Raw genomic sequence first — 26,589 nt, 5'->3', positions numbered from 1 at the left:
GGAGAGGGAGGGAGGAAGAGAGAGAAGAAAGAAAGAAAGAAAGAAAGAAAGAAAGAAAGAAAGAAAGAAAGAAAGAAAGAAAGAAAGAAGAAAGAAAGAAAGAAAGAAAGAAAGAAAGAAAGAAAGAAAGAAAGAAAGAAAGAAAGAAAGAAAGAAAAAGAAAGAAAGAAAGGAAGAAAGAAAAAAAGAAAGAAAGAAAAAAAGAAAGAAGACTAAATTAAAAAAAAATCTTCAAATCTTCTAAAACTGGCCATTGAATAATTCTGGCATGGAACTGCACTGGGGTCATGAGTGGCCTGGGTAACACTGATTTAGAACGGAGAGTTGAAGTATGCAACCTAGGCATTTGCATCATTAGTCTTCACTACAGCTCTGTGCCAGCCTCTGTTCTGCCTTCAATTTCCAATTAAGTCTCCCTAGAATTACCCTGAGTGTGAAATTTAGCCTTGTTTCATCTATATAGAAATTAAACAACACCAAAATGAATAGCCTGCATTGTCCTAAGGACTCTGACCATAACTGAAAATCTGGCTTTTGTCTTAAAACAAACAAACAAACAAACAAAAAAAAAAAACATTTTTAAGGACGATCTACCTACCAGTCTGTCTGCCTGATAGTATCTATCTGATTTAGTTAGGGTTTTATTGCTGTGAACAGACACCAAGACCAAGGCAACTCTTATAAAGGACAACATTTAATTGGGGCTGGCTTATAGGTTCAAGGTTTCAGTCCATTATCGTCAAGACAGGAGCATTGCAGCGTCCAGGCAGGCATGGTGCAGGTCGAGCTGAGAGTTCTCCATCTTCATCTGAAGGCTGCTAGGAGGAGACTGGCTTCCAGGTAGCTAGGATGAGGGTTTTAAAGCCCATGCCTACAGTGACACAACAAGCCACACCTACTAATAGTGCCATTCCCTGGGCCAAGCATATACAAGCCATCACACTGTCTGTCTGTCTATTTATCTATCTGCCTATCTAGCTATCTATCATCTACCTACCCACCTACCTAATCCTGGTTGAACTACCACTACACTAGACTTGATGATCTGGTAAATAAACTGTAAATTCATAAAATAAATTAATATTATATTTTAACCACTAGTTATATAATCTACAGAATTAGTGTAAATCATGTCCATATTCTTAGAGAAAATTCTAAGCAAAGATTTACAAACTTATTTTACTTTTTCTTTGAAGAAAAAAATGCTTTTAAAAAGGCCTTTCTGTTTTAACTTATTACTAGCAGATGTAATCTGATTTCTAATGTTATCAGGAAAGTCATTCTCTGATTGAAGGCTGGCCTTGTAACAAAAGAGTCACAGTAGTAATTGTGTTTCTGTATTTATTTTAATTTCAGAAATTCAATTAGCAACACACCCTTAAAGAAGATAGTACTTGGGTATAGTTAGTGTTTTCTTGTTCAGAGAGACATCCATACTGTATATGTGATAAGAGAACAAATGCTCGCATTCATTACAAGCAAAGGTGATCCTAAAGTCTCTGTAAATCATAACAATTAATCCTTCCCCCAGACATGGAGAAAAAGAAGATGAAAGTCAAAGCATATTAGGTTTCTAAATAGCTTGACAAGTTTTTTTTCTGACCATTTGTATTTTACCTTTTAATTTATAATCCTTATTATTAAAAAGAACTTAAAAATAAGTAAAAATATAGCACAGCAAAATTAACCAGACCCAAAGTCTATATGTTTTAGTGGCCTGCAGCACAGTTAGAATAGACTAGCAGAACAGAAGCTGTGGGACTGCTCATTAACTTTTGCACTCTCGGTGTTGAATGTATTTTATTCATGTATCTACTATCAAAACCACAAATTCTATGACAGCATCTAGAAACTGGATGCTCCACGACAGAACTAGTCAAACAATTAGCTTTCAGAGTTTTTCATAGCCTGTGTCTATTACCTGAAGTTTGTTCTTCCTCACTCCCATATATTTACATTCTTGCTCCTTTTTCTTTATATTGTGTTGTATCATATATACATTTTTTACACATATGCATACATTATTGGCTAGATTCTGCATATGGGAGAATGCAATTAATTTCTTTTTGAGACTGTGTAAATTTGCTTAATAATATACATTCTAAGTCCATCAATCTTTCTGCAAAAATTTTAACTTCATTTTTTAGAGCACTGATCTATGAGTATAGCACGACATAATTAGGGTTATTTTGTTACTGTCCATTGCAGTTGGTTCCCATATAGCCTCTTAAATGTCCTTCATCTCCATCCATCCTTCAGTACTCCTTTCTCACCAGATCCTCCCATTCTTGTCCCTCTCTGTCATCCTCCAAGGCTCTATTCTATCCATAAAATCTATTCTACTTCTGCCTCCAGGAGAGATCTATGTGTCTGGCCTAGCCCTCTCCTCTATGCTTATCCTCTCTGGGTTTATGAGTGTAGCTTGGTTATCATTTATTTAATAGTGAGTTTACAAATATAAGCGAATACATATCATATTTATCTTTCTGGATTCGCTATATCTCACTCAGCATGATTTTTTTTCTAGTTCCACACATTTGCCTGCAAATTTCATGATTTCTTTTAAACATGTGAACAGTACTCCATTGTGCAAATGGAGCACATTTTCGTTATCCACTCTTCTGTTGAGGGGCATCTAGACTGTTTCCAAGTGCTACCTCTTATGAAGACAACAGTGCAAACATGGTTGAGTGTCATTGTGAAAGGGTCCCTGCAGGTGTCATGGCAGGCAGGGAAACACCCACAAAGAGATAAGAATCAGAACTTGCTTCAGCCTGACTTGGCCTGGATTAAACTTTGGGAGCCTGGTGACAAGTGGTTTATTGCCAGTTTATTTAAATGCAGTACAATTTGGAAAATAGTTTCCTGGTGTAATACAATTCCCAGTGCACAAGACTTGATTACATTAAAACTCAACTCAAAGTACTTTGCTGAAAGCGTTTATCAACTGTAGGAGTTTCTAACTCCATTATCATACAACAGTGTTGGATTTTGTCAAAGGCTTTTTCAGCATCTAATAAGGTGGTCATGTGATTTTGTTCATTCATTTTGCTTATATGGTGGATGACATCTATTGATTTCTCTATATTGAACCATCTGTGCGTCTCTGGGATGAAGCTACTTGATCATGGTGGATGATCTTTTTGAAATGTTTTTGCACTTGGTTTGCAAGTATTTTACTGAGTATCTTTGTATCTATTATTCATAAGAGAAATTGGTCTGTAATTTTCTCTTTTTTTGTTTTGTTTGTTTTTGTTTTTTTGTTTTTGTTTTTTGTTGAGTCTTTGTATGTTAGCACAGGGTAACTTGTCAGGAGCCAACTAGGATAGGCTAAGGCTAGCAGGTGACCTTCCTGGAGGTGGCCCATCATGTTTTTGGTTGGTCTTCATTTGGTGAGCTCGATGGCAAGGTTCCAAAGAGACTTCATCTCAGGATTGCTTCTTGCAGATGATATGCCTTTCCTGTCAATTATTAAATTAGTATAATAATCCCTAACATAAAGATGAACTCTCATGGAGTGATGCTATTTAGCTGAATTAATGAGTCTATAGAATTCCTGATTTGATTTAAATAATTTTAGGAAGAAAGTTTTCAAAAATGGTCTTACTTGCTATGCTAGACAGATGTAATTAAGTATTACAAGAATAGAATGCATCTACTTCTCATATAGTAAGTGAAGGCTGCATAATAAGAAATACTTTTTTTCTTTTTTTTTAATTAGATATTTTCTTTATTTACATTTCAAATGTTATCGCCTTTCCTGGTTTCCCCTCCGAAATTCCCTATTCCCCCACCCCCCGGACTCTGCTCCTCTACCCATCCACTCCAACTTCCTTGGCAGTTCACTCCAACTTCCTGGTCCTTGGCATTCCCCTATACTGGGGCATAGAATCTTCACAGGACCAAGAGCCTCTGCTCCCATTGATAACTGACTAGGCCATTCTCTGCTAAATATGCAGCTAGAGCCATGAGTCCCACCATGTGTTCTCTTTGATTGGTGGTTTAGTCCCAGGGAGCTCTGGGGGAACTGGTTAGTTCATACTGTTGTTCATCCTAGGGGGCTGCAAACCCCTTCAGCTCCTTGGGTACTTTCTCTAGCTCCTTCATTGGGGACCCGGTGCTCCGTCCAATGGATGACAGTGAGCATCCACTTCTGTATTTGTCAGGCACTGGCAGAGCCTCTCAGGAGACAGCTATATCAGGCTCCTGTCAGCAAGCACTTGTTGGCATCCACAATAGTGTTTGGGTTTGATGATTGTTTCTGGGATAGATCCCCAGGTGGGGCAGTCTCTAGATGGTTATTCCTTTAGTCTCTGCTCTGAAATTCGTCTCTGCAACTCCTTCGATGGGTATTTTGTTCCACCTTCTAAGAAGGATTGAAGTATCCACACTTTGGTCTTCCTTCTTGAGTTTCATGTTTTGCAAATTGTATCTTGGGTATTCTGAGCTTCTGGGCTAATATCCACTTATCAGTGAGTGCATATCATGTGTGTTCTTTTGTGATTGGGTTACCTCACTTAGGATGATATCCTCTAGATCCATCCATTTGTCTAAGAATTTCATAAATTCATTGTTTTTAATAGCTGAGTAGTACTCCATTGTGTAAACGTACCACATTTCTGTATTCATTCTTCTGTTGAGGGATATCTGGGTTCTTTCCAGCTACTAACTATTATAAATAAGGCTGCTATGAACATATTGGAGCATATGACCTTATTACAAGTTGGAGTATGTTCTGGGTATATGCCCAGGAGTGGTGTAGCTGGATCTTCTGGTGGAACTATGTCCAATTTTCTGAGGAACTGCCAAACTGATTTCCAGAGTGGTTGTACCAGCTTGCAGTCCCACCAGCAATGGAGGAGTTTTCCTCTTTCTCCAGCATCTTCTGTCACCTGAGATTTTTATCTTAGCCATTCTGACTTGTGTGAGGTAGAACCTCAGGGTTGTTTTTTTGCATTTCCCTGATGATTAAGGATGTTGAACATTTTTTCAGGTGCTTCGTAGCCACTTGGTATTCGTCAGTTGAGAATTCTGTTTAGCTTTGTACCCTATTTTTTAATAGGGTTATTTGGTTTTTCTGAAAGGAGTTACAGAGAGCAAGTTCAGAGAAGAGACTGAAGAAATGGCCATCCAGAGACTGCCCCACCTGGGGATCTATCCCAGAAACAACCACCAAACCGAGACACTATTGCAGATGCCAACAAGAGCTTGCTGACAGGAACTTGATAAAGCTGTCTCCTGAGAGGCTCTGTTAGTGCCTGACAAATACAGAAGTGGATGCTCACAGCCATCCATGGATGGAGCACAGGGTCCCCAATGAAGGAGCTAGAGCCATCATCAAAAAAAAAAAAATTCTCCTTCAGTAAGATGAGAACTAGCACAGAGACTCACAACAGAGAGTGAGAGACCTTGGCACACTCGGACCTAATGGGATGTCTTCATTAAACTTCTCACCTCAGAGGTCAGAAAAATATGTGGAAGAAAAGGTAAAAGGATTTTAAGAGCCAGAGGGGATGGAAGACACTGAGGAAACAATAGATATGGCACATATATTAACTCACACATACTATGTCAGCATGCACAGGACTTGCACAGGTTCAATTCAGACTGGGTCCCAGAACTGAGAGGGGAAGCAGACACATCTCCCATCCCTAATCAAGAAGCTATCTCCAATTGAAAACCACTTGCAAATGAAAAAATGAGTTATTCATTTATTGGAGAAAACTTACTGGATGCATTATCCTCATGTTAGTGTAGGCCCCCTGCCTAGCAGTAGAAGGCCAACAAAAAAAAAAAAACAAATGGCACTGTGTTAGAATTTTGTCCTGTATTGCCTTGTCTGAGCGTTTTGTTTTGTTTTTATTTTCATGGCCTTTTGCTGGTATATTATGGTTTCCAATTTTGTACTTTTGTGGAATGTGTGTGTGTGTGTGTGTGTGTATGTGGAAGGGTTATGGATTTGCTGCTGTTGTTATTTCGTTTTGCTTGTTTGAGAGGGGGGCTTGGAATTGAGTGGATGGGAAGGTGGAGAGGACTTGGGAGATGTTGGGGGAGGGGCTACGATGATCAGGATTTATTGCATGGGAATTTTTTTTCAATTTAAAACATTTCCTCCCAAGATTAAGCATTTAGGAAAATATCTAACTAGAGAAGTGAAAGACATTTACAACAAAAATTTCAATATATTAAAAAAGGAAATCACAGAAGATACTAAATGATGGAAAACTATTTCATGCTCCTAGGTAGGTAGAATAAATATTATAAAAATGTCTATACTACCCAAATCAATATTAAACATATTCAGATTCAAAACTTCTAAGTCACATTTCACAGGTATAGGACAAATACAAGAATTTATATGGAACTACAAAAACCCAACACAAACACACACACACACCATAAGTAGCCAAAGCTATCCCAAGGAATGAAAACAATGTTTGAGATTTATACTACCTGACCTCAAATAATACTACATAGAGTTATAGTAATAAAGACAACTTGATTTTGATACAAAAATGGACCAATAGACCACTGCAATAGAAAAGAGAACCTAGAAATAAAATGGCAAAGCTATGCCCACTTAACTTTTGACAAATGAGGCCTGGTGGTTTGAATGAGGATGATGCAAGAGCTCAAACGTTGAATACTTGGTCTGCAGTTAGTGGAACTGTTTGGGAAGGAATAGAAGGCGTGGCTTTGATGGAGAAAGTGTGTCACTAGGCATGGGCTTTGAGGTTTCAAAAGCCCATACCAGGCCCAGATCTCTCTCCTTCCCCCCCATCCATCCCCTCCCTCTCCCCTTCCAGCTCCCCTCTCTGTTCCTACCCATGGATCATGATGTGACTGTTAGCTACTGCTCCAGTACCATGTGTGCCACCATGTTGTTCCCTGGCACTATGATAATAGCCAAGCCTCCAATTAAATACTTTCTTTTATAAGAGTTGTGTTGGCCATGGTGTCTCTTCATAACAATGAAGATGCAAGTGAATATCACATTAGGTAAAGGGTCCTCCTTCACAGGAGTTATTCAACTCTTGTTAAAACTCCTGTTACTCAACTCAAGTTAAAAGGGTTACTCAACAGAGAAGTAAGTCTGAATGAATGGAGAACAAGAGCAACAAAAGAAGCAGTCCGCAAAGAGGAAAGTGTTGATCCAAATAGCACTGCCCACACAACACTCATTGAACTTATTTGTCTGAGATCTAACAGCAATTAGACATTTTCATGGGTGATTGGGAGTCATGACACTGTTAAAAACAAGAAAAGAAACTGATTTCGTGTTCTTTAATGACAAGGAACTCAGCTAAATCAAGATACAGTTTATGTTGGTGTCAAAAACTAATGTGAGAAAATTTAGATGTGATGAAGATCGGACTTTAATTATCTTACTTTCTCCAGTCCTTGCCTATGTGATGCAAGTCAGGGTTTGTCACCTCTAACATTACTGATGGCTTGGTTGCATGATCTTGGCTGTATGCATCAGGAGGATGTGCAATAGCCACCATAGCCTGTACACTAAATGTCAATAGTGCCTCCCAGTGTTGACAGTGAAAATTGTCTTCAGACATTACTCAATATCCTCTGCAGTTTACAGCCACTGTTGTATATAGAAATTACTTTATTGCACCTATTTTGAGGTGGTTTTTCTCTCTCCTTTTCCTTCCACCTCACTTCTCTTTTGTTTTGAGACAACATTTCAGTCTGCAACCCTGTCTAGTCTACAGGTTAATAAGTAGACCAGACTTGCCTTGACCTGTGAACAATCCTGCATCTGCAGGCAAGTACTGGGATTATAGTTGTATGCTAAGATACTCAGCCGACATTTCCATTTGCTAATATGAATCCAAATACTTTTCATGACAGCCAGAAAGATATACGTATGTGCCATGAGTCCCTCACATCTTAAGTGATTTTGAAGGATTAATAATATAATCTGTACCTAATTTTGTCAGAAGAATATCAGAGCAATTATTGCTTTGTCAGCACTATTCATTGAGAAGGATTTTATCATCAGTGACACCACATATCATTCCTGTCAGTCTAATATTATGGCCTGTTCCAAATAGGAATTTGAAATTGCCGTATTAGGGACTACTCACACACTTCCACAATTTCTCTCTCTCCTTCTCAGATTTACTTCTCTGTCAATTCAAATATAATTCCCCTTTGTGCCACTGAGACACTCCACAGGGACATTTTATGTCAACTCTGCCTGTTTACAATGCTTTTAACCTCTGAAACAGTATTCACTCCCATTTGTTCAAACCTTCTGTTGTTATCTGATGATCGTATACTTCATCACAACAGCCAGCAATCCCTTTCTGTGTATTCTTCACTTCAGGGTTGGTGGTTTGGGTTCTTCGTTTTGCCGTGTGAGTGACTTGGCACAAAACCATCCACTCAGATCCACCAGTGGAAAGGAGAGGGTTTTGATGATTTTCCCAGGGCACACATTACCCAAAGCTACACCTTAGACACTGCTCGGCTGAGGTACATTTGGGCCTTGCCCCCACCTTCCTCTAATGACATTGTCAGTCCCTTTTGCTCTTCTCCTTGCTTCAGGTGGATCTTGTAAAGCAAGGGCCAGAAAACTGAAGCAGTTGAGTCTGACTGAAGGTGATGCATTTTATACTTTTGAGTAATTTTTTTTTTAAAAAGTATACTACATGACCTATAAATATTTTGTGAAATTTGACTCTGGGTATACAGAGAGTTTGAACAGAGCAGAACTATGCTATTTGTGTTGTTTATGGCTACTCTCCTATGACGGTAGCAGCATTCAAGCTATAGGGCCTGAAATACTTGCAATCTGGCTCTTTACAGAAAACTTGTCAGTCTCCACTGCAAAATGACTTGAGCATTTCTTTCCCTCACACAGAGAACTTCAAGCCTTGAGGGGATTTCCACATGGATACATATGCATTTCTGTATGAGAAAATTATCAGTACGCTTACCATATACCTGCCACCGTGTAGGTTTGCATTCTGAGGTTCACAAAAGGCTGCTGAAAGTGGCTGGCCTGGACTCCAGCCTCGGGCAGGACCCACACCTCCTAAGATGCTCAGGCCCGGAGACATTACGCTATTATATGTTCTTGATGATAAATTTTTAAATTTATTAATTTTATTTATATTTACATGTATTTATTTATAGATTTATTAAATTCACTTATTAAAATGTTTTCCCTTAGATTTAACTCACTTTCTACAAATATATATGAAGAAGTTGAAACCAATCAAAAATGGACCGAAAACCAGTTTATCAAGTACAGAAAAGACCACCTGAGCCACATGAATGAGTGTCTGAAGGTTGTGCAGGAAAAGCTGGTAAGGCGCTCCTGTGTCATGAGGCTAACAGCAGTGCATGGTGGCTGCCCCCAGCAGTGACAGGAATCTCTGCTGCATGGGCGAGTGCTTCTATTTTAACACCTCTGTAGGAGTCCAGGGCCTGCCTCTGGTCCAGGAATCGCCTCTCCAGATGTGGGAACCTACATTTCTTAGAATATGCTCTCCCTGTTCCAAAATAATTTGAAAACATTTTCTTTTTCAAGAACGGGAGGAGGAAGAGCAGCAGCAGCAACAATAACAAACCACTCTCAGCCCAAGGAATCTTCTCTGGAGCTCTCCTGTAGGGATCTGGGGCTCTAGACAAGTTTCCTAGGTGACGCTTGACCTCATGGCAGTTTAAAAGCTTCCGGAAGACAAGAAATTTACCCTATTTGAGATCTATAACTAGATGCAGAGTTATCTGTTATTGTCGTTTTGTTTTTGTTTTTGAGACAGGATCTTACTATGGAGCTCTGGTTATTGTGGAACTTGCTATGTAGATCAGGCAGGCCTGGAGTTCACAGAGATCTGCCTGTCTCTCTCTACCTCCTTAGTGCTGAGATCAAAGGTATGCCCCACCATGCCTGGCATAGATCCAAAGGTTTAAGAACTCTTTTCTAGATCGTACCCTGTGAAGCAAGTCCCAGTTTTCAGAGTGAGGCTGATGGGGCATAATGAGAAACACACCTATGTGTGGCCTTCCAGATTCTCTCATTGCTACTGGAACCCCAAGTCCTCCAAGAAGGGATAGCCCATGGCTGCCTCCCATAAAGACTGTACAGAAAAGATGTCTTGAGAACTTCGTTCAGTAACACAGTAACAATGTCTCTAGCCCACACATGAGTCTGCACATACCTGAATGAGGTAGAAGCTTTGTTGTTGCTATGACTAGCAAAGTCTTCGTTAGATTCATGGCTGCCAAGTGAGCCTGCTAGTTCTTCAACTCCTAAAGTACTCAAAGCCCTCTACCATTTATAAGCAGTAGTGGGTGATCCTGGGTCATTGTAGGGGGAAGAAAGAGACTGAATCCACCGTTCTTAAAGCAAGCAGTAGGAAATAGACTAACAGGAGTCATGGCATTTGTGCCCAGTCTGTCCTCCCTGATTCTCTGTAGAAAGCCCATAGGTCTAAGGCTGTTACTGTACCCACACTCACACCCTAGAATCACTTGGTGAGCATTTCTATTGTGCTAATTCCTGCATTGCATCATACACCAATTAAATCAGAACTCCTAGGGGAAGGGTATGACCTAGGGGATTTAAAAAACAAAGAAACAAACAAACAAACAGCTTGAAGTAGAGAGTCACCATTTTCATTGACTGGGGTCCACTTGGAGATGTAAGGTTCTATAGAGTACAGATTATTTGTAACACTTAGGAATACATCTGTTATCTTCCTTTGTGATACTTATTTAAAACTATCCAAACTAAATTCCAAACCTTCCAGGCACAACAGCAATAGCAGCCCCTCTACATAACATGTAGATGACAAAGTCAAACTAAATGTCTTAGTCAGGGTTTGTATTCCTGCACAAAACATCATGACCAAGAAGCAAGTTGGGGAGGAAAAGGTTTATTCAGCTTACACTTCCGCATTGCTCTTCATCACCAAAGGAAGTCAGGACAGGAACTCAAGCAGGACAGGAAGCAGGAGCTGATGCAGAGGCCATGGAGGAATGTTATTTGCTGGCTTGCTTCTACTGGCTTGTTCAGCTTGCTTTCTTATAAAATCCAGGACTACCAGCCCAGGGATGACACCACCCACTATGGGCCCTCCCACCCTTGATCACTAATTAAGAAAATGCCTTACAGCTGGATCTCATGGAGGCATTTCCTCAAGGGAGACTGTTCTCAGTGATAACTCCAGCTTGTGTCAAGTTGACACACAAAACCATCGAGTACACTAAGCAATCGACTCTCACACTTAGGAGCACAGTTAGAGGCACACACTGTTCATAGTCTTCATGAGAAAAACAGCCCTTTCTTTAAGCCAAAGCATAAATCCATTCCGCTGCTAGTTTGGGGTGTTATCACACAGTCTGTCTGTCTGTCTGTCTGTCTGTCTGTCTCTCTCCCTCTCTCTCTCATTTTTTTTAAATTTTAAGGAAAAATCTGAGAATAAGATGGAAGAAAAAATGCTGCAACTTTCAAGCAAGTTGGAGAATTTTATGAACTCCCAGAAACAGGAGGCAGAAGTAAACAAAGTGAAGGCCATAGAAAATAAAGTGTCCAAGAAAATGAGCCAAATAGAGAAGCGGATCTGGGGGGAACTAGAGAAAATGCAAAATGACTATCAATCAGGTGAGCAAAGAACACATGGCTTTCCCTTCCCTTCCCTTCCCTCCCTCCCTTCCTCTCCCCTTCATTCCCAAGTGTCTCTTTTCAGTGGGTCTGGTCATTTAGTGACATAATCATGCATTTAATCTGGCTTCCCTAAATGTCACCACCCACAATGGATCCTCCATTGTGAAGGTCAGCATAATACTGAAGGTACATTCATGAGTAGATGTTCTTTCTTCAATTCCACTTGACCATGTCTGTGAGATGGTCTGTTATTGCTGTGAGATGCTTTACTAATTAAGATATTTGCATTATAAATTTGTAAGATGTCAAGCTCTTGGGCTCACAAAGACCTGACTTGTGGCTCCATTATAAACTTAGGAGACAAAGTCAAATGGCCTTCTCATTGAACCGCAGGTAGTGGTGCTGGACAGATGTCAGCCTGGCAACTTGACCTTTAGAAGTGAGGAAAAGATGAATTAACAGAGTCCTTGTAATAACTGCTTTTCTTCTTAAGAGGCTAAAGGCAGCAGTGTCCAGCTGAGCTGACTTCAAAGAGAATTGATTTGAAAGGCTCATCTAAGTCAAAGAGAAGGAGAAGGAATGGGGGCTGTGGAGTAGCCATTGCCTTGAGTCACAATTCTGAAGAATGCAAGGCTCCTTTATTAGAGAAAGGAGGACTCTGTTGTGTCCTCCAGGGCTTAGAAAAATATGTGTAAGCTGGTCGTGGTGGTGCACGCCTTTAATCCCAGCATTTGGGAGGCAGAGGTAGGCGGATTTCTGAGTTCGAGGCAGGCCTGGTCTACAAAGTGAGTTCCAGGACAGCCAGGACCATACAGAGAAATCCTGTCTTTAAAACAAAACAACAACAAAAACAAAAAAAAATTGGAAAAAAAAGAAAAGAAAAATATGTGTAAATTCCACAAGAATTTGGTCTCACAGCGATGCACTGAAGGTACCTCCTTCCACCCAGTGTTTTTGGCACGTAAGTTAATGTGCTGCCTACAGCAAGTAACCCTCACAGCCCTACCTCCTACAGCCATAGCCCCACCTCCTACAGCCATAGCCCCACCTCCTACAGCCATAGTCCCACCTCCTACAGCCAAAACCCCCACCTCCTACAGTCATAGCCCCATGTCCTACAGCCAAGTTAAAATAGTGAACCCTGTGACCAGGTATCATATCCCATACTCAAATGACTCCTCCAACCAGGGACCCTCTTCCTATTTCATTTCAGTACCCATTTCCTATTTAATTATACTTATTGTTGCTTCGGAGGAATTGAAGAGATTTTTTCAGTCTTTGTTTTTGTTTTACTAAGTGGGGGTTCTAAAAAAGAGAGACTACAATGGAGTACTCCTTTATGCTTTGAATAAAAAGATGTTGATATGCAACTATGTGGCAGACCTCCTCAGGATGTAGGGTCTGAGCTTGTGGCCTGACAGTCCTATGGTCATGAGGGGTTAGACATGAGGAGAAAAGGTAGGAAGCCCCAAGAGGGATGAGGACAGTCACTCTTTAGCTCCCCCAAGCTGCTTACTTCATGAGGTAACAAGAATTGTTTTGAAGCCCACAAATCTTTTCTCAGCGCCTACAGAGAGAAATGTGTGTGTGTGTGTAATTGGATATTTTTCTTTATTTGCTTTTCAAGTATTTTTCCCCTTACCTGGTTTCCCACCATCCTAGTAACCCACCATTCCATCCCCGTCCCCCTGCTTCTATGAGGGCGTTCTTCCACCCACCCAGCCAGCCTTCTTGCCGCTGATTCCCCTATACTGGGGCATCTATCAAACCATCATAGGACCAAGGACCTTTCCTCGCATTGACACCTGACAAGGCTGTCCTCTGCTTCATATGTAGCTGGAGTTATGTGTACTCCTTGGTTGGTGGCTTAGTCCCTGGGAGCTCTGGGCAGTATGGTTGGTTGATTGATATTGTTCTTCCTGATATTGTACTGTTGGTTGTTGTTTATGGGGTTGCAAACCCCTTCAGCTCCTTCAGTCCTTTCTCTAACTCCTCCATTGGGGACCCTGCACTCAGTCCAATGGCTGGCTGCACACATTCACCTCTGTATTTGTAAGGCTCTGGCAAGGCCTCTCAGGAGACAGCTATAATGGGCTCCTTTCAGCATGCATTTCTTAGTATCCACAATAGTGTTGGAGTTTGATGAATATATGGGATGACTCTCCAAGTGGAAGTCTCTAGATAGCCTTTCCCTCAGTCTCTGCTCTGCACTTTGTCTCCATATTTGCTCCTGTGAATATTTTGTTCCCCTTTCTAAGAAGGAATGAAGCACCCACACTTTGGTCTTCCTTCTTCTTGAGTTTCATGTGGTCCGTGAATTTTACTTGGGTATTCTGAGCTTTTGGGCTAATATCCACTTATCAGTGAGTGCATACCATATATGTTCTTTTGTGATTGGGTTACCTTACTCAGGATGATATTTTCTAGTTACATCCATTTGCCTAAGAACTTCATGAATTCATAGTTTTTAATAACTTAGTAGTACTCCATTGTGTAAATGTACCACATTTTCTATATTCAATCCTCTGTTGAGGGGCATCTGGGTTCTTTCCAGCTTCTGGCTATTATAAATAAGACTGCTATGAACATAGTGGAGCAGGTATCCTTATTACCTGTTGGAGCATCTTCTGGGTATATGTCCAGGAGTGGCATATACCCAGAGTAGCTGGGTCCTCAGGTAGTACTATGTCCAATTTTCTGAGGAACCGCAAAACTGATTTCCAGAGTGGTTGTACCAGCTTGCAATCCCACAAATGGGAGGAATGTCCCTCTTTCTCCACATCCTCACCAGCATCTGCTGTCACCTGAGTTTTTTATCTTAGCCATTCTGAATGGTGTGAGGTGGAATCTCAGGGATGCTTTGATTTGCATTTCCCTGATGACTAAGGATACTGAACATTTCTTTAGGTGCTTTTCAGCCCTTCAAGTTTCTTCAGTTGAGAATTCTGTTTACTTCTGTTCCCCATTTTTTAATAGGGATATTTGGTTCTCTGGAGAAGAAAATAAAGTTCCTCTGAACTAGCCAGTATGATTACAGAGAGGGGAAAGAAAAGTATTCATAATAAAGCCAGATCCAGTTAAGCTACTACAAGCTAATTCATCTGTATATTTTTAGATTTGTCTTAATGGAATTTAACGTTCTTTGAATTAAAGGTTGATCAATTATGGAAGTCCTGCTAAAGAGCACATTTGGTGGCAGGGGTGCTCCAATGCATTGTTTTTAATACATTTGTTCTCCTTTCTTGTTCTAGGATTTAAATCAATCCACGACTCCCTCAATTCTCTCCAACAAATACAGAAAACAAAAATGGATTTAGAGAAACATAAAGTACAGAAAGACCTAAAGAAATTACAACGTAAAATAGTGGAACTTCAAGAAGTGTAACTTTGAAGACACTGTCTTTTCCAGCAGCTGGTGCAAGGGTTTGTTGGGAAAAGTTGTGAATAAGAAAGTGAATATCTTTAGGATGTTACTTCTGGTATTTCTTATCACCTCTAAAAGAAATCAACATTCCAGGGGGAAAAGACACAATAAAGCAAAAAGCTTCATGATGCCTTTAATTTCTTAATGAAAAATTAAGAAATTTGTTTTCATGCATGCATAGTTATATTTTTATTTTCCTACAAGTAAGAAAAGCAAAATTTGTATCATGTACCTGATGAATAAAGTAAGTTCAAGAATATGGCAGAGCCACTAGATGACTGATTATGTCTGAAAATATCAACCACTATAGTTTCATTTCTGCTCCTGTGTAAAAAATCCCTAACAAAAAGGATTAATTTGGCTTACAATTCATTGTAGAGATATCAAGCAGCAGGAGTTTGAAGCAGCTTGTCTTATCACAACCATAGTTAGGAACAGTGAGGAATGAATGCATAAATATTTCTCATGCTTACTCATGTTCAGCTGTCTCTACTGTTCTACACTTTATGACCCCTGACTAAGGAAAGTTACCACACATAGTGGGCATGATCTTCCCATATTGATTATTTAAAACATCTCCCTACAAATACATCCACATGCCAACTAAATCACAGATAATTTCCCACTGAGTTGCTCTTCCCAGGTGAGTCCTGGTTGTGTCAAGTTGACAATTAAAGTTAATCACTATGGGAACTAGTAGAAGAAGGCATTCTTACTTTGTGGTACACTGTTTGTGCTGGAATGAGGACTAATTTCTACCTACAGGTTTTATAAGCCTGACAAGGGAACCCATTACCAGATTTAGAAACCTTCCTTGGTTTGTAGATTTCTAAAAATAGTAACAATTTCTCCCATAATAAAGCAATTTTAACACCCAAATATTTCACCTACACCCACTTTGCTAATTTTTTAATCATGTAAAACATCCCTACTTACTGTCATTAGTGTACACATGGCTTCATTATCTCTGGAGGGAAAGTCATAGTAGACTTAAGAGTTTTAAACAGAAAAGCATCCTCTTGTAATCAAATGTCATGCTAAGGCTCAAGAGCTGATCCCCCAAGTAATCACAAATGTTTCTAAGTCAGCAAGAAAGTGATATATTCAAAATTTTATTTTCAGTATGGTCACAGGATATGACTAGGTAGGCGACAGAAAACTATAATAAACAATGGAAGGATGAAAAATGTTCACCATTGCTCTCAAAAGAATCAAGGGATCTCAGATACCATCTTCAGGTGGCCAGGCAGTGAGTTAGTTGATAATACTGCATGGACACGTGTGAGAGAGAAAAGAAAGCTCTTGTCGAGCATTGGTGAGCCTATAAACTGGTACGATGAATTAGAAGGCAATTTGGAAGCATCAATTAAACATTTTCTTCTCCCCTCTTCCCTTCATCTCCTGACTCTCTGTCATGCACAGACCCTGCAGAACTACAATTCCAAACCTGATCTATTACACAAAGCTCCCCAAAGCCTTGTAAAGACACACCCAGGACTCATACTCATGAGGGATTCTGAAGCTGAAGAATGGTTACACAACAATTTAACCTCTGTTCAGAGGACACTGGAGGACTGGACCTCTTTCCCTTTCCCCTTGCATTACTCCATTTAAGTTTCCTCAAAAATATTATCAGCATGAATGAGCTTCCTTTTTGAGAGAAGGTCAAGATAGAGCCATGGCTCTTACTCCATCTCCAATGCGTGTGCTTAATCATTGAGGAAATGTGAAGCTCTTCTCGAGGCAGACACAGGCTAAGGCTGGAGCACTGGAACTCTGGGATCATATCCAGAGTAGATGATAAGTAGCTCATGAGGTTTTTGTATCCTAATACCGTTTACACAGTCTTGGATAGTGTAAGTCCTGCTGTCTCCCAGCATTTGCTTTCCCTGTATTAGAACTTGCTTTTGGAAAATATTCTGGAAACTTCTTGACATTAGTTGTAGTAGTGACTTTTTGGACATAAGATCAAAGCACAGAGTGAGAAAAGTGTGACTACATCAAATAAAAGGTTTCCACATAGCAAGACAACAATATGGAGGGACAGCATAAGGGAAGGGAAACAAAGAGATGGCTCAGTGGATGAGAACATCTGCTGTACAAGTAGGAAGACCTGCGTTAGATTCCAGCACCCACATTAAAAAGCTGGCATGTAGCCAGGCGTGGTGGCGCACGCCTTTAATTCCAGCACTGGGGAGGCAGAGGTAGGCGGATTTCTGAGTTCGAGGCCAGCCTGGTCTACAGAGTGAGTTCCAGGACATCCAGGGCTATACAGAAAAACCCTGTCTCACAAAAAAACAAAACAAAACAAAAAAGTCCAGACTAGCACCTGCAGGGGCCAAGACAGGAAGTTCACTGGAGCAAGCTGACACCAGTACAACCGCAGGTTCAGTGAAAAGACCGTTTCAGGTGAAAAGGGTGAAAAGGGATAGGATATTTGATGTCTTCCTCTAGCCTTAAACGTCTACACAGATACATGCATACACACCTCAACAAACACACAGATGGAGAATATGGTTGTCCTTCAGCATCATGATCCATACATGTTGAACTCATGTAAAATCATGTAGCATTTGTTGAAGACCTATGCAGATTCTTATATTTCATTTGTTCCTTTATTGCACATTGCCACTAAGGTTGTAGTCTACCATGTCCAGATGGCTCCTCTGAGCAAAATGGAGGACTCCCATTTCTTACCAGGGCTTCCTCTTCTCTGTCTGATCTGGGGAACCTAACCCCCAATCTTCCACCTGAGGAATTTCGCATGGTCCTTGGCAACTTCCTCCTTCCTGATAAGAATCTGTCCAGCAAGTACATGGGATTCCTAGAAGGTCTCTCCATGCAAATGAAGCATTCATAGTACTCCATTTAAACTCCAGCCAATGAAACTTCACCTTAAGAAAAACATCTTCGCATTCTTCAAGGTTCATAAATAGCCCTTGTCCACACCAAATAGAGGTATGGGCATAAGCTAAGACCATGTAAGAGAGCTGTTTCATTAAAATCATCAGAGAAAGCCCTCCCCACACCAGGTTTGGCACTCACTCCTAGCCAGACCAGGATCCTACAGACCCCACCTGTTCTGGTTCCAGCCTAGTGTGTAGCGATGCCTGAACATACTGAAAGGGAGGAAACAGAGGAACCACAGGAGAAATCCCAGGACATATATCACATTCCTATGTTGGAGTGACCCCAAGTTTTCAAGCAGGTCACACATACACTCCACAATTCAGCCACATCCCTAGCCATCCATGTTCTTTTTTTTTTTTTTTTTTGAGACAGGGTTTCTCTGTATAGCCCTGGCTGTCTTGGAGCTCACTCTGTAGACCAGGCTGGCCTTGAACTCAGAAATCCGCCTGCCTCTGCCTTCCGAGTGCTGGGATTAAAGGCATGTGCTACCACGCACAGCTGCCATCCATGTTCTTTAAACCTCACTAGATTATTGCAATGTCAGGATGTCAGTGCTATATAGTTTCGCTAAACCTTTTTTCTTCTGGCAGGGTTAGTGGGAATGATAACCAAAAGAAGTACATGTTCTATACAGTTCCAGTTTTAAACTACTTTTTACCAATGGTTGAGTCTACAGATGAATTACCTGTAGACTCAGAAAGGCAGACTTCATGTATTGACCATACATTTAATAGGAGGCTAATATCTTGCTCTTAAGGAAGCTACAGACTATGGAAAGCCCAATAATTGCATTTGCAAACACATGGGCAAGGCTGTGATGGGAACTAAGCCAAGTGGAGTAGAGTGGGAAGAGTCTGTAGGACAAGAGACTAAATCCATGAACTTCAAGAAGCTCAATATAGTCAGAGCCTAACATGTGTCCTGGAAGATGAGGAGGGGAGGAGCATGCAGGAAGTGGGTAGAGAGAGAGCTGGGGAACACTGAGGGTGTGTGTGGTTCAACCACAAAGGACTTAGTGTTTTATGTTGAGAAACTGGGCTTTAACCCAAGGGCCCATAATAGGCACTAAGAGACTTGCATTTGAGATTCCTTTGCCTAGAATGGGCAGAAGAGACTGGGAGGAGGAAGCACAGTTGGGCTGAAGGAAAGAGAAATGATGCAGCTGGGCAGGGTCTGTGTACTCAGGGATACACGGTATATACATTATATATTCTGGGTACAGTCAAAACTGTGAGTCCAGTGGTTTATGAGGAAAATGGGGCCTGGATAAAAATTCAGACTGTGAATTTATCTTTGGAAGTCACCAACAAAGTTTGTTGGAGTTATGCGTGGGAAAGACTTGCCTGAGCAACAGTCCCATGGGTCTAGGGGCATGGATACTGCAAGAGGAAGAAGGTGAACACCAAGTGTGAAGGAATAGGGATGCCCAGGTAGGGATGGAATCAGCAGTGGTGTAGAAGCGGTGCAGTAGGTGAGGATGTGACTGCCTGTGAAGGTCTTGGGCTCTGCCTGCAGATGGTGGCAATGATTCATTAGCATTTCACTGTCCTTGTTGGAAGGTAGAACCCACCTACCAAAGATGTCTCACCCAGAGACAGAATGACAACTTAAATGCTTTCTTGATTCCTCTCCTATTTCATAAATAAATGCATGTCTTTACAAACATACAGAGGGTGATGAATTTTTCAGAGAGGCAGGGCTGCTGAAAGGAAACAGGAGAGATAGATCGCCTGCACCCTATGCTACAAGGCTTTTCTCCCTCTCTGTTAGATCCTGTTATAAAGTCATGACATTTTCTGATTCTTTGGTAGAATGTAGCTGTTTCATTTTCAGAAGGGATACATACACATGACAAATGAGAATCTGAAATGACTGGTAGATTGACCACTATGTCATGAGCCAAGTCTACTTCAACAATCTCAGAAAAGAAATGGGGGGAATCTACTAGTTGTCAGAGAATTCAAGGGATGTTGAGTGCTAAAAACCCCAAATTTAATCCTGTGCCACAGTCACCATTCCTGTGGTTTTGGGTTTGTTCTGTAATTTTGGTTTTCTCATCTTCAAATGGGACAATACTGCACCTGCCTTGAAGGTTACTGAAATATGAGAAAGAACATTTATTAAGGTATTGCCAGGTATCAAGAACTGCTCAAGAAGTCTAAATGGATCATACTAGATACTAATCACAACAGAGAGATGAAGCGACTTACTTACTAGGTCAGGTTACTAGACGGAGCCAGAACTTGAACCCATCAGTCCAGAGAACTTGGTTTAAACAGCAGTTTGTATTTTTTTCTTTAAACACAAGCAGATCACCTTACATTAGAGTCTGATTTAGTGACGACTACATATTTACTATTAATAAATAGAGCATCTGACTTTCCTAAGGTAAGATGGGGTTCAGGGTACTCTTTATACAGCCCAGTTTCAGGTCATTATCTAAAAACATTTGTGCTTAAAAGACTCATTTAGTATGAATGAAAAAAAAATACTTCTGCTTTTACTAATCCTATCAAAAGAGAAAAGTAGAGAGAAAACAAAATAGATATTTCTTCTGGATAACCTGCTGACAATGAAACCTTGTCCCAAGGCTCTGAAGTGTGCTTACCTCCATCTCACAGTTTTGCTTATTGTTAGGTCTAAAGTGTGCCCCCAAGATGGCAGCGCTGGTGACAATGTCCTCAATGCCAAATGGAATCAGCTCAGGCTGGACTCTGACCAGATAAACAGAAGGCTCACTAGCAGATAAAACCTACTTAGCATTCCTCAGAAACATGAAGCAGGTAGGTTTCTGTTTGTCAGGATAAGCCTTTACTTCCTTATGCACATGCCCCTACATTCGAGTACCCCCACTAGGGACACCTGGTTTCCAATGAACACAAACAGACCAAAGTCCCCATGCTAGTTCCTAGGGTGTTCTACCCTGCACCCCACTCCCTGATTCTCTAGTTCTCAGGCTGTTCTGGCTCACATGCTTCCCCCAACCACTACCTGTCCCCCAGGGACTAAGCTATCATCAACACATGGAGTACACATGGCTCCAGCTGCATATGTTGCAGAGGATGGCTTTGTCATGCATCAATGGGAAGAGAGGTCCTTGGTCCTATGAAGGCTCCATGCCCCAGTGTAGGGGAATTGAGGGTGAGAAGGTGGGAGTGGGTGGATGGGTGGAGGAACATCCTCACAGAAGCAGGGGAAGGGAGGATGGGAAAGGGGATAACATTTGAAATGTAAATAACGAAAATATACAATTTAAAAGAAAAAAAAAACTAGCAAAGCTCACTCCCATTTGTTGTTCTCTATTTTTAAGACAAAGACAGTTTGGATCCACAATAAACCTTTCTTTCTATGGAGTGGTCCCACTTAAATTCATTGCACCTTGCTTACACATATCAATAAAATTTCAGTCAGTGTCTACCCCCCCACCCCTTGTAACTCCTCCTCCTTTTTCCATGAAAAACCATCTGTTCCATCTGGGTTCTTCATTGTGCCCAGACAAATCTGTGTCACAAACAAGAGAAATTAGCACTTCTAGAAATGTCTGTACTCAGAAAAATATGTAACTCAGTCTGTAAGACAGCTCTTTCTTTTCCTCACTCCCACCTGGCTTTGTCCTCATTCCCAAACCTAGGAGCTCCATATTTACCACAACTATCTCTACCTTTATTTTCTAAAAACATTAAATAGTGCAGATCAATTAAATCTTTTAAACTAGTATATTGAAGTTTTCCAAAAACAGTTATCACTGCCTATTATACAGCATGTTTTTTTATAGAGAGATCAAACAATGACTAAAATTTTTTGTGATCAAAGGGAGGAAATGACATTAAAAATGTAAGGGCTTAGAGACTGAAGTTATTTAAGATATATAAAACAGTGTGAATGTTCTATTTAATGTGTGTGACATTGTAAAAAGCACAGCCTATTTTGGCATATTGTAAGAGCAAGCATATAATTACATTGAACCATTCATGGAGGGTGGCTCCTGTGAAGCATCCTCTGAGTGAGGACAACTTTCCTTCCTAGTCTTTGATCCAAGACCACTCCCCTACATATTTTTACCTTATAATAAAGGGCTTCTCTTCTAAGGTTTATAGGCACAGGGGTTGCAATAGTTTATTCTAGTATTTTGTTTCTTTCATTTTGACTTGGAAAACTTCAGAGGCCTCATTAGAGGAATAGAATGTCACCAGTAGAAATCTAGCTAAGACCCAGAATTTATAAACTGATAAGACAATTCAAAGGCCAAAAAAAGACTTATATAGTCATAAATCTAGTCAATAATAAAGCATGCTTTAAAAAAACAAGAATTTCATAGTGCATACAGTATGTTTTGATCATATTCTCCTCCCACTGTCTCCCCTAACTCCTGCTAGATACACTCTCACACTCCCCTCCCCAGACATCAGGACCAAGTTTCAGCCCACAGGAGTTTTGTTTGACCTAGAGGGACAAAGGGCAAGAAGAAAGAAACAAAGACAGAAAACAGAGGACTGGGGAGAAGGGAAATTAAATAAAGGAGATAGAGAAGAAATATTTTTCCTGGAGGGACAAAGAACTGATTCTGGATAGAGAGGAGGCCTGGAGGCAAAGGGGAAACCCTGTGTTAGCATGTGCTTAACTTTGATTTAACATGTTAATTAAGTGAGCCAAAGGGAGTCTTTTGGTTGTTGGACACCTGGACCTTGGTGGTCAGCCTGGGGTTGAGAAAATGGCCCATAAGGGAATAGACCTTGGTTGCTAGCTTTAGGAATATAATGGCTTTTAATGGGAGAAGGGGGTGTAAAAGGTAAAATCTGTTAGTGCCATGTTTGCCCTGCTTGGGCCTGCTACAGCCCTTCAACCATCAACTGTCAACAGCACCTCAGCTGGTTGGGTGGAGGCTTGAGAGCCCCTTCTTGCTCCTCACTGGCTTGCTGACTGGCTAGATTGTGTGCAAGCAGCCACAGCTGTGAGTTCATGAGTGCAGTGGTCCTGCCATGTCCAGAAGATGCTGGTATGCCCAGGTCTTCCCTAACTTCCGGCTCTTATTATCTTTTGGCTCTCTCCCCAAAGTGGCCTTGATCCTTGGGAAGAGAGTGTGATATGTTCCATCTATGCCTGAGCAACTCAGATACGTGTTCTCTGTATTTTGACTAGTTTTGTGAGTTTCTGCATTAATCTTGTCCACTGAAATTTCCCTGGTAAATTCTGAGATCAGCACTGATCCATAGATATAGCACAAGAATTTAGAGGTAGTTTGACACTTAGCAAAATCTTACTAGTAGGTTCATCCCTTTGGTTTCAATCCATTGGATAGTTTTTGGCTATAATAACAGCACTCCCTGCGGAGTGGTTCTTAAATACAATCAGAAAATTGTGGTAGTATTGCACCCATAGCTGTATCTTGCTATACCTGTCATTATTGCCTGTCACAGGCATCACAACAGGGTAAGACTGTCGATTTTTCCCTCAGCAGCTTACCTAGCACTTTCCAGTACTATGCAAAGTAGCCAGGAAACCTGTTCAGTTCCACCTTGAATTCTCTAAGTCCCTTGATCAAGTATGTGGTGTCTTCAGCAATAGTATGGTTCTGTTGGGCAAACACTGGCAACAGTCTGCATTGTTTGGGAGTATCCAGGACTCTGACCAACAACTCAAAGGGAGGATTTTCACACCTGGCAGCTGAGTTTATTATGTGGCAACTTATGGCTTCCGGGAGGAGCATTATACTTTATGTAGGGTAACTCTAATCAACTCCTTTATATGAAAAACATGTATGTGTGTATATTTAGAAATTTTATGAAAATTACTTCTGTGTGTAGAGTGATGTGTGTATGTGGCAGCACATGCTGTGGTGTGCCTGTGGAGGTAAAAATGTTAGGTAGGGAACCTTGCTATTAAGGTAGCAGTCCCCCATGACTGGATGGCTTTCTGAGCTCCGTGCAAAATAAGGACTTCCCTGACTCTGCCTTTGTCTGGAGTGTCCCTGAGCACAGGTCTTGTCTGCAAAGTCACCTTGTACAGAGCTCTCTAGAAAGCAGCATAACTAAGCACACAGGTCCCACTTTGGCTTCCTGCCTGCATGATAATTCGGTGCTGTATTATAACCAATCAGCCCTTCCACCCATACCCATAAAAAAAGCCCTCATATACCCTACCCCTGAAACAATAATGTAGACTGGTTTCATTGCAGCAGTCTCCAGGGGGTCATTCTGTCCATACTCACGGCTGCCTGAACCTTGCTCTCTCTCTGTGTAGTGGTGTAAAATCCAAAATAAGTTCAAGACCACCCAGCCCCTTCCGTTCTGAAGGGACTTTCCAAACTGTAAGGTTTTAGTTGTCAAAATGACTAAGTTTACAGCTGCCAAAACAAGAAGAGCTGTTCTCAGAAAAATAACCATAACAAAATAGCAGTTCCCATTAAAATTCCCCTACCCCACCCCAAACTGCCCTAACCTTGTCGATAGAATTCCCTGTGATGTTAATAGCCAGCCATGACATTAATAACTGTGACGTTAATAGCTGACCCATATGTACAAAACATACTGCTGCTTTGCTGACCAATCATAATAACTCACCATAAAAAGAGTATAAAGGAGCTGTGTTTTTTGAATTTGGGGTTGACTCTCCCTTCGAGGCTGAGCAACCCCACGTGCATCAGAACAATAAACCTCTTGCCATTGCAGCGATCTTCAAGTTGTGTTTTGGGGGGGTCACACACCCAATACTAAGGCCTTAGGGTCTTACAGTGGCTATTCCTGGTTGTCAACTTGACTCTATCTGGAATGAGCTACAATCCAGAATTGGAGGCTCACCAGTGACCCTAATCTGGAGGCTGGGAGATACAAGTTTCTGACCTGGATTTTGGCATGGAGAGCTTGAGGCATAGTGGCTATGAATTCCTGAAGATAAAGACAGGGAGGACCTCTGAGTTCAATCTGAGATTAAAGGCATGGGGTGACACACACCTTTAATCTGGGCTACACCTTCTGCTGGAGACCTACATAAGGACATTGGAAGAAGGAAGATTTACACTCTTTCTCTCCTTCGCCTGCTTGCCTTGTGAGACTGAGCAACTGCTAGATCCTTGGACTTCCATTCATAGCTGCTGCATTGTAGAAAGTTGGACTGCAGACTGTAAGTCATCAACAAATTCCTTTACTATATAGAGACTACCCATAAGTTCTGTGACTCTAGAGAATCCTGACTAATATATTCCTCATGGCTTGTTCAGCCTCTTTTCTTTTAGAAGCCAGAACCTCCAGCCCAGGGATGGCACCACTCACAATGGGCTGGGACCTCCTCCATCAATCATTAAGAAAATGCACTATACCCAGATCTTATAAAGGCATTTTCTCAACTTAGGCTCCCTCCTCTTTGATGACTCTAGCTTGTGTCAAGTTGACATAAAACTAGCCAGCACATCAGTCAAGGTAAGTTGTCCACCATCAGAGGCAGTAATAATACCTGGAAACTGGGCCATTTCCAGCTCCCTGGCTCTGTGTAAACTGCTTCATACAAGGCATCCTGAGGATTGCTCCCTGTGACATGAGGAGTGTTATCCCTACCTTTATGATGAGGAAAGTTGGGCTTAACTTTGGTGGCTTTCCAAAGGTGATCCAGCTACCAGGTACTGGCGCTTCAAGCAGAGCTGTCTATTGGAACAAAGATCTGGAGAATGACCTAAAAGGAGTCAGACTCAGGCTACAGAGATTTTGGGCCGGGCCAGGTCCATGTCCAAGGCAGTCAAAGAGCTGGGAAGATACAGTGTGATCACCCAGGCTCTGATACTGATATGACAGCTGTTACCTCCATCAGGGAGAGGCAGGAGCTAGCATGACCATACATTGAAGGAATGAGGTAAAAAAAAGCAGTGGGCAGGGAGCAGAGAATGTTACATTTGCTCTGGAAACATCCTAGTCCTGGGATATGGAATCGGGAGAGATGTCAGAATGCCCTAGCAAGAGGGCTGGAGCCTGGAGACACAAGAACACAGAAATCAGGAATTGGACTTTGTACCAGAGCTGAAGGCTGCATACAGCCAGATGCCCTAGTGTGTGATATGGGCCAGATGGTAAACTTACAAACATTTGGAGGAATATAAACCATGACTAAGACATTCGGCTCCCTTTATCTTCTCAGGCTGGTGGCCAACAGCCCCCAGGGAGAAAGGCGGGAGCCACATGAGAGGACAACTTTGAGGAGTTGGTTCTTTCCATTCAACACAAGTTTCACAAATGTAACCCAGGTTGCCACGTTATGTAAATTTAATGCATTTAAACAAGATAATTAGACAGAGATACTTATTGGTGAGGCTAGTTCACATAATATAATAACTTCCTGACTCATTCATTTGCCTGCAAATTTCATTTTTCTTTACAGTCAAATGTGTATACGTGCCACACTGCTCTGTCCTTTTACTTAAATATTATCACACAAAAAACTATAGTACATGACCGCTCAACACCAGGAGAGGTCTTTGATGGCTATTTTCTACACTAAAAAGGGGTCATATATTGTAAACAATGGTATAAGTATTTAATCAATGGTAGCTAAATGGTGGGTTAAGAAAAGCAACAACAGAAAATACATTGTAGTTCTAAAATCAAATATAGGAATAACAATGAAATGCTGAATATTAGTC

The 26,589-nt window shown here is 41.1% G+C and overlaps 1 protein-coding gene across 2 annotated transcripts in view; it reads left to right on the top strand.

Annotated features, from left to right (window-relative positions):
* The window catches only part of Fam81b (family with sequence similarity 81 member B), a 65,108-nt gene extending 49,806 nt beyond the window's left edge, over positions 1-15,302 (top strand). For both annotated transcript variants that reach the window (XM_021180659.2, XM_021180658.2), the window contains exons 8-10: positions 9,191-9,326; positions 11,431-11,626; positions 14,881-15,302. In XM_021180659.2, coding sequence (XP_021036318.1) covers positions 9,191-9,326; positions 11,431-11,626; positions 14,881-15,014 — 466 coding nt within the window. In that variant the 3' untranslated portion in view covers positions 15,015-15,302. The remainder of the gene's footprint in view (positions 1-9,190; positions 9,327-11,430; positions 11,627-14,880) is intronic.
* The last annotated feature ends 11,287 nt before the right edge of the window (positions 15,303-26,589 follow it).

The sequence above is a fragment of the Mus caroli genome, chromosome 13, assembly GCF_900094665.2.
Source record: "Mus caroli chromosome 13, CAROLI_EIJ_v1.1, whole genome shotgun sequence".
In the NCBI taxonomy this organism is placed as follows: Eukaryota; Metazoa; Chordata; class Mammalia; order Rodentia; family Muridae; genus Mus; species Mus caroli.
This window is presented reverse-complemented; position numbering and strand designations above follow the sequence as displayed.